This window comes from Aplysia californica, unplaced genomic scaffold, assembly GCF_000002075.1.
Source record: "Aplysia californica isolate F4 #8 unplaced genomic scaffold, AplCal3.0 scaffold00545, whole genome shotgun sequence".
NCBI lineage: Eukaryota > Metazoa > Mollusca > Gastropoda > Aplysiida > Aplysiidae > Aplysia > Aplysia californica.
The window spans coordinates 323510-332359 of record NW_004797815.1 but is presented as its reverse complement, the minus strand read 5'-3'; the positions used below and the strand labels follow the sequence as shown (position 1 = coordinate 332359).

General features: G+C 38.0%; 1 protein-coding gene and 1 long non-coding RNA gene across 4 annotated transcripts in view; one reads left to right on the top strand and one right to left on the bottom strand.

Moving 5' to 3' along the window:
• The window catches only part of LOC101863128 (cysteine-rich with EGF-like domain protein 2-A), a 26595-nt gene that overhangs the window by 16400 nt on the left and 1345 nt on the right, over positions 1–8850 (top strand). Inside the window, exon 12 of one of the 3 annotated variants that reach the window (XM_005106590.3) lies at positions 7817–7927. The exons of 1 other annotated variant lie outside the window; for it this stretch is intronic. In XM_005106590.3, coding sequence (XP_005106647.1) covers positions 7817–7896 — 80 coding nt within the window. In that variant the 3' untranslated portion in view covers positions 7897–7927. Of the gene's footprint in view, positions 1–2491; positions 7482–7816; positions 7928–8850 lie in introns of those variants that run through there. One more of the 3 variants, XM_005106589.3, reaches the window with a different exon arrangement.
• LOC118478404 overlaps positions 8481–8850 on the bottom strand; it is a 2669-nt gene continuing 2299 nt past the window's right edge. Inside the window, exon 2 of the long non-coding RNA XR_004859022.1 lies at positions 8481–8837. This is a non-coding gene — a long non-coding RNA (uncharacterized LOC118478404). The remainder of the gene's footprint in view (positions 8838–8850) is intronic.

Below are 8850 nucleotides of genomic sequence, written 5' to 3'. Positions count from 1 at the left end.
GTGTGGCTGCCATGTTTTTCTTGTCACCGGGCGCGTGCCGATGGTTCTGTCTGTTGCTATCATGTTACGAAAGGTTTTCTACTAGATCTAGTAATAGAAGATCTTTGATGTTACGATATGCAATACGGACAACCAGGGGTCGAATCACGAAATGGGTATGATCTTGACCTTCGATGGAGTCCGGGGTTTTTGCGCATGTCCCCACCCCTTTGGCTCTGTCCTACCAGAAACCAGAAAAAGACGTTATATAAGAGGCTCGGCCTCTTTGATAAAACAACGGTGTTTACTCCGAGACCCACACTTACACACTCAAACACATATGCACACACACACACTCAGACACATACACACGCACACACATTCACACACAAACACACTGACATATAGATCTACTCTCTCTCTCTCTCTCTCTTTCTCTCCCTCTCTCTCTCTCTCTCTCTCTCTCTCTCTCTCTCTCTCTCACACACACACACACACACACACACACACACACACACACACATACACACACATACACACTCACAAACACACACACACACACAGGCCTGTATCGACATGTGCCCTGTCTGTTTGACTGTTGTTAGCGGTTTACCCGGTTTCGTCCCACATTTGCAACATAATGTATCCGATCACCCTTCGATACCTACAACAACGACCCCTCCTCTGTCTGTCTGTCTGTCTGTCTCTCTCTCTCTCCATCTCTTTCTCTCTCCATCTCTCTCTCTCTCTCTAGTGTGCGAGTGTGGTGATATTCTGGGACGTACCATACTTTATCCCTGCTGTTTGCTGGAATTTTCAGCCTATCAACTCATGAGAGAGCGACAGACTGCCTGTAAACAATGTGCAAAGTTTTGCCTTGGGTTTATAACAGATTTTTAACAAGTTTTAGTACAAGAATTTTTATCGAAACTGATAATCAGAGACATTTGCAGGGCAAATTTTAAAGCAAATTTTCATCTACCACCAAATCCTACCTCCACCTCCCTGTTGATGTTGATTATAAACAATGGGTTTTTTTCGCGCATCGTAAGATCAGAGAGCCTAGAATTACGCTAGTACGCAGACTCTCTGGCAAAATCCTTTAGGAATCGGGGAGGCAATAACCTTCAAGTAATCCAATCTATAATATGGGACGAAAACGGGTACGACGAAATTCAAATATGAAAAGTGTGGGTCGAAAACGGGCTCTGCTGTTGTCTGTTACACTTTATGAACTTGGCACCGGTTCCAAGTACGCACAAGGCCTTTGGACGTGCGTTTATCACGTATTTGGCTCGTCGCCTCTTAACCCCCCTTCCCCCAATACCACCCCAGTTCCTATTAATAGCACATAAAATACACTATTAATAACCACTATGAAAGGCCGGCTCTTCACACCCTCTGCCAATATGTATTAGCTATTTAGCTCCACAATATCACAATGCATTATTCTCTCTCTCTCTCTCTCTCTCTCTCTCTCTCTCACTCTCTCTCTCTCTCTCTCGTTCTCTCTCTCAATCTTTGTCTTTTTGGCCATTGTAATGATTAATCTCAATTTTTAGCAAGGCAGCCATAATTTCTATTAAGTGTTCATAAGACTTCCAAGTTTGTGTCGAGAGACCATGGTGCATGCTCCTGCTAAATGTTCCTGACCTCTCCTTTTCTTTTTTTTCGAGCTTCATCGGAAGCAGGCTTACATAGAACTATATGGCAATTTGCTTGTGAGAGTTGCATGGTCGTTACCTTTTCAATAGCATCATAACTTGGGAGTTCATCGTGAAAACTGTACTTTTCAGTGAAATCATGTACAGTGTTGGCCAATATCACATACAGTGTCTGGAGAAATTTTTCAATCAACTGCCACTTCTGCTGAACAGAATTACTTGAGTGCTGTGCCTTGTTTGAAATAGTGATTGGCGAACCTGCAACAAAATCTTTTTAGAAAACAAAGTGACAGAATTTGAAAAGGATCTTTTTGTTGTTGTTGTTGTTGTCAGAAGTACAAAGATTTTTGACAAAGTTCTGCAAATTTAGTGAAGAGACTACCTAGAAGTATTTTACTGAGATATTTATCAATACCTTTTCTCCTATTTGCTGGCCAGTGGCTATTGTTGCTTCTTGGCTGTATTTTTCTTTCTTTTTTTTAATTCTTAGTTTTCCTCACTCTATGTGTAGCATAATTTTTTTGATTGACTGTTCAAACCTGTGTTTTTGCATGGTATTTTCCATTTTCATGTGTTGACGACGTTTGAATTTTTAAATTTAAATTTTTAATTTTTTTTTTAGGACGCGGGGGTATATTAAGTTTAAAAAATCAGCTCTGATTTCATTCCATCACCAAAATATGTTGCAATTCAAATTAAGCTCGTACTGTGCCTGTGGCATGCTCAGAGCTTTTGTTCTTCTTCTCTTTTGTTTGAAGAGACCTGTATAATGGTGAAATGTGTGTTATTTCAAACATTCTCAAAGTGAACCGGAACCACTATCCACTATAGCCTCTTCTTCTCTTCAGAAAAAATTAAAACCTCACAGAGAATTGAGGAGACAGCCAACTTCGCTGAACAGCTCAAGAAAAGCATGAACAAGCGCAATGACATTGATTGGACCAAGTTCAAGGACATTCCAAGTGTCACCGGCCACTTCCTGATAATGGCCCTGTATGGGATTAGCTGTCGGTTTGCCTCATCCAATCTCCTGGCCACTTTGGCTCTGTCGTTGCTTATGATTATTCATGTCATCTGGTTTGCAACGAATTCACGCTGACGTGTCTGTTTTGAACAGAATGAAAGAAGTGATCTCGGCTTATGAAGATTGAAATATTTTGGCATACTGTGTAGTGTGCTCAGATAAACATACAGAATTTGGGAATTGAACTTTGGTAGTATAGGCCCACCAACCATTCTTACTATTTCTACACTGCTACAACAATGAATGCATAATTTAGTACATTTAGTTTAAATGAGAAATGGTTACAATAAAATATTTTGGAATAACTTTCCATCTTTCGCTTGTGTTTAAGATGGATGCAAACAACGCTTTTGGAGCCCAACGTATTTTGTATCATTTCATTGTACTTTTCCTGTGTGCAAGTCTGTCACTGGTACAAGCCAAAGTTTTTTCCCAGCGTTTGGCAAAAAGTGTGAACAAAACCAATAGACTGGACTTTTATTTCTTTTAGAAATTGGGATTGCTACTCAGAGTTAAATCTGCTCTGTCAGGGTTGTTTTTTTTTCCAAATGAGCTCCTCTGGACATGCCATACTATCAGAGCAAAACGTTCAGAAAACCACCATTTTATATCTGTAAAGTTTATGCAGCTACAGATTTTTAGGCAAAATTGTAAAATTATGCGTATATATATTTGGCTGTAATTTTCACACCTTTTATTCTTTTGCAGCAGTTTGTTCATTACACTAGAATTACAATTGTGTGTATAAATCAGTATCGGCATAGTGATCTGGTTTGTTGTGCCTGTCATGAATTTCTTTGTGTACACTGTTTTGTATAAACCGAGTCTGTGAGTGTAAGAGTAAGAGCTTAATGCTGACTCTGACAGCTCAAATTCCATTAGATGGATGTGTATTAGCTGCATTTCCATCAACGTCCCCTATTTGTGGTCATTTATCAAGTGTGGTACATGTTTGAAAAGTTCTAAAAAGAAGTTACATTTTTGCCATGTACACAGTTAACATACTTTTATAGCTGCCAATTTCCCAGCGTGTGCTGATTCTAGATCTCCCATTTTTGGAGAATTATATTGTGGTTGGTTTTGAGTACCATAGTGTATATACCTAAAACTGAGAGGAATGATAACCATATGTACTAATACCAGTTGCTTTTTTTCTGACTTGCATAAAAACGTTCTAGAGAAGTTATATGTTGTCTTGTGAGCAATAAACATACTTTATGAACATTATGGCTGCCAATTTCCCAGCATGTGCTGGTTCAAGGTCTCCCATCTGTGAAGGATTGTAGTCAGTTTTGAGTCATGTACTAAGTAGATCTACTGCCAATTTCCCAGCATATGATGGTTTTAGATCTCCCATATTTATGTTGGTTTTGAGTAATGTAGTTTATTTATACCAAAACCCGAGAGGAATAATAACCATATACATGTGCTAATGCCTGTTGTTCCTGACTAGTAGTGGTAGGATTTTTTGTACCGTATTGAAACTTTCCATTTTCCAAAGTCTCCGAACCTACACATGTACAATCGGCTTTTTGTGCATGTTGGTTCTGAGTCCAAGGGATCTTCCTGCAGCAAAATGCTGTTTCTACAGTTTTAGTTTGTCTCCATTTGCAGAACATGAATGGTTGGCTTCAACTTTTTGTCCTTCTGTTACCAACCCATGGTTTTAAAAAAATGGAAATTAACGAAAGAAAGTACGTATGTGTGTGAGTTGAGGAAGAGGAATGCCTTTTTTTTTTGGTTATATAAATGTGAACAGGCTGATAAAGGATTGTACTGTGTTTTTTCTCTTTATATATATATATATATATATACCATGTTTTCAGCTGATTTAGTTGTCCATTGGGACAAAAAGAACCTTTTTTTTTATATGTTTGTGAAAGGGACTTATGGTACAGTACTTTTGAAGGGTGTTGGCACCATTTCCTGCTGTGTGCAGTAGTTGCCCTGTAATTGCTCAGTTTCCATAGAAAGATAACAGTTAACATGTTCCCTGTTTTTCTGTTTTAGTGGCTACAAAGCCAGTGACAGAATCATGATACCACTTGTAATACCTTTTAATTGTTTTACTAATGAACTTTTGATTTTTTAATTAACTTTTTTTTACTTGGTGTATGTGTGTGTGGTGAATTATTGAGTAGTGCAATAAATATACCCTTTTTATATGACTTTATCTATGTGCATAAACCAATAGGTCCTGATGTAAATGTACAACAGCCTCAGATGATTTTTGTCTTTAGACGAAACACTGAATCATGGATAGAAGTCTCCACCAACCCCTGTTCTGTTCGTCTCAGGGAAAAGTGTTTGTGTTCACCTCGTGTTCCTGACACCGACATTCTGGTCTGTGGGATGGGTCAGTCACTCCTCTGTTTCAGTCCTTTCGGAGGTGGACGTTAAACTTGGAGGTCCCGTCCCGCCTCTTAAATAACCTACTAGTGTTGAAAGGGCCGTTAAACCCATACCGTTTCTTTTTTTACTCCTCTGTTGTGTAATTAAGATGCGATTCAAAAATGTCCTTAGCATCATCGGAAGCACAATCAATTTTTTTTAAAGTACATTGGATGCTATTTTTAAGGAATGAAGTGTCTTGTGTGCAAAGAGTAGGAGTAAAAGTTTCTTATGGATGCCTCTATTTCAACTACTCAGTGTAACGCAAGACTCAGTCATATAACTTTTCAAAATTGCATATATAGCAGAGTCCTACACCAAGCAGTTGATTTGAGGAATGAAACAAATAGTGAGGCAGCGTGGTGAAATCAGGCGCTCGTCAATTTTTGGGAATGTGGAGTTATTGGTACCATCTTAAATTTATTCTATTGTCTTGCTTCAGACGGAAAAAAAATCCAGCTGTCTTTAATAGAAGTCGAGATAGAATCTATATATGCGAGTGAAGAATGTGGGAGGCGTCTGATTTCAGAGGTAGAATTAGCGAGAAAATGGCTGTCAACGTTAGGTAACTTTCTTAGTTTGAGAGACCTTGGAAACCAAAAGCTTACATTTTTTATGCCTTTAATCAATGTATTTCAGTAAAATCCACACAGAAATATGTTTTTAAATAAATACAAAAGGTGTTAAACCATAAGAACAAAAATTGTATAAAAATGCCGTTATCTTTGATTACATATTTTGACGAGTGCCTGATTTCACCACGATGCCTCACAAATGTCCTCACCAGCTGTCGTAGGGACGTTGAAATGGAAGCTGAAAGATAACAGATGACGGTGATTTAGGTAGCAGTGCACTAGTTGTACTATTTTTGCTTACAACAGAACAAGGACTTTTTGTGCCTCTGTCATTCTGTTGGCTCATAAGCTTTGTCTGAATTTGTAGATTTTTGCTATCATGTGTGCATGTCGCAGTTGACTCCCAGAGACTCCCCCCTCCCCCGTCTGCCCTAGCAATAATGATGAGTGATACCATTTTTTAGATATACACCATACACTTTATTTATATATACTGCAACGTGTTTGAGTGTGTGTCCACTTACTTATGTACTGTTTGTGTCCTTGAATGGGCTGTCCGCATATTTATTTGGTGTAAAATAGCATTTAAATTGTATATATATAGTGGCCTACCCTATGTTTTGCCTTTGATGGAGTGGGTTTTTTTAAAAACCTTTGTGTGTTAAAGTACAGTGTAGAAGTGCTGCTCCTTTTCTATGTGTGCGATTTGAAATTGGTTTTGTTTTGAAGTTGTTGGTTTGTTTGTTTCGTTGTTTGTTTGGGGGGGGGGGGGGGATGGGTCATTTTACACCAGGTTATGGGGATTTTGAAGGTACTTATTTCCATGACTTGATTTGCCACATGTTGTGTGCTCCAGCTCAATGATAATGCAGATACTGTGGTAAATGGTAGTGGTGTTTATATGCCCAGATAGATATTTGCGTACAGTGAGGAAGTTTCAGGTCTATTTTATTTATTACAGTGTTGAAAATTTGTAGCATTTATTATGACTTTAAGAAATTGTTAATCCTTCCGTCGTCATAGGGTAATAGCCATTTTTACCCTGGAGCATTAAATTGTATTATGGTGGGGGGTGAAGGCCCACAGTGTTGGAGGCCTTTGAGACTCACTATGAGGTTTTTTTCTCTGGGTGCATGCATATACATTTGAAGCCACCATTTCTTGCAGTGGCTTATTTGGGGGAGGGGATGTCTGTTTTAGATTTGAAGAAAACATAAACTTTCCAAGTCTGGAAACCTCATAATAAACTGTCTGTCTGCTTTTACACAGAGAGAGAGAGATATTAATTCTTTTTCGTATACATGCTAATGTTGAATCCAGAATGCAAAACATTTCCATAACACTTTAGAAGCAGGTCATGACTGAAAGTTAGTGCCACTCCAGGCCCAGGGTGTTAGGGTTTTGCAACAAGCTGCTGATTTGTTTGTTTGAGTAAAGAGAAGCACGTAGACACAATAATGGTCATTTAGTGCTGGAAAAAACAGACAGACAGACAGAAACAACTGAGGGGAAAATGAAGAAGTAGGACCTAACAATGGCGCTTTCCAACCACAACAAGCTTTTGAGTTGATTTAGTTTCAAGAAGAACATTTTGATGTGATAGTTGTCCTTGTGGTTTCTTTTCCCCACATTAATGCTTTTTATATACTCATTTTACATGGATTTGAGTATTACTATTAGTATTAATGTAATTTATCTTTTACATGCAAATACAAGTTATTTGTTTTAATTACTCTGCTATTTGTCTTATTTGACTGGCAAATGTTCCTTCACAATGAGTTTATTCCCTGTCACTTCATGTGCACAATGACTATGTACCTATGTATAAACTATTGGTTTTGAAATCAGTTTGTTGTTTGCCATGTTGTTGTTTTGTTTGTCATGTTTTTGTTTTGTTTGTTTTTTTTGTGCGTCCTCACTTTGGTCAGCACAACAGGGGCTTTGATTTGGTTATCTTTTCTTTTTTTCCTCTGCAAAGCTGTTCAATAAGTTACTGATGATCATCTACTCATGCTGTTTCTGTGTGAAGTGGTGCTGTTTTATGATAGGAGCTTTTTTTTTTTTTTTTTTGGTTTTTTTTTGTTGTTGTTGATTGGTTTTGTTTTAATATTTATAGTTTTTTTCCTTGGAATATTTCTTTTGCCATTTGATGTTAATGCCTCGCTCTATTATATTATTTGCAGAAGATGGAGATGACAGTCTTGGTGAGGAAGAAGAAACAGATGAGGATAAGAATGAGGAAACTGTTAAAGAAGAGTTGTAGCAAGAATTACATGTATTATCAACCGAGTCAAGAGATGCCTTGATGTTACCTTTCTTTAATTTATTAACCATAGAAATGGAAATGTCACCCCTCCTCCTTCTAGCTATTGACGGAGGTGAATTGCATATTTAAAGGATGTGAGTGGGGGGGAAAATAAATAGCTATTGACAGGTGAATTGCATAAAGAATGTGAGTGGGAAAAAAATAAATGGCTTTTGACAGAGATGAATTATATAAAGAATGTGAGTGGGAAAAAATAAATGAAAAATGGCTATTGACAGGGGTGAATTGCGTATTTAAAGGATGTGAGTGGGGGAAGATAAATGAAAAATGGCTATTGACAGAGGTGAAGTGCATAAAGAATTATTAAGAATGTGAGTGGGAAAAATAAGTAGCTATTGACTGGTGAATTGTATAAAGGATGTGAGTGGGGGGAAAAATAGACTCCTGAGTACATTGCATGTGTTTGATCCGTTGCTGAAGTGTATTTGAATTGTTGAATTTTGGAGCGGCAAATGGGTTTTCATTTGCTGGTTTTATTTTGTTATGTGCCGTGAGTTGAGCCAGTCAGTCTGAAAGAAAGCGTTTGTTTCTGTTGTTTGTTCTGCGGTGTTTGTGGATCTGTCAAAGGAGGGCTATGAAATGAAAGAAATATGACATGTAATATGTAAGGAGAGTTGGAAGGAAGGAAGAATGTGAAAAAAAAGTAAGCATAAAAGGAAGGTGGTAGACGAGTGTTGCAAGGGGCAGTGCTATTAATATTATTATAGTTATGTTTTTGTTTTGATGATCATGTATAAAAGAATACATGTGTATGATACACTGTGTTCTTGTATTTCACTGTACTTGTGTTTCAAAGTATTGATGGCGAGCATGTTTCCCATCCCCTCGGGCTTGGTACCACAGTGGAACTCGGATTCAACGAGGTCGTCGGGCCTGACCTAAAATCTCGTT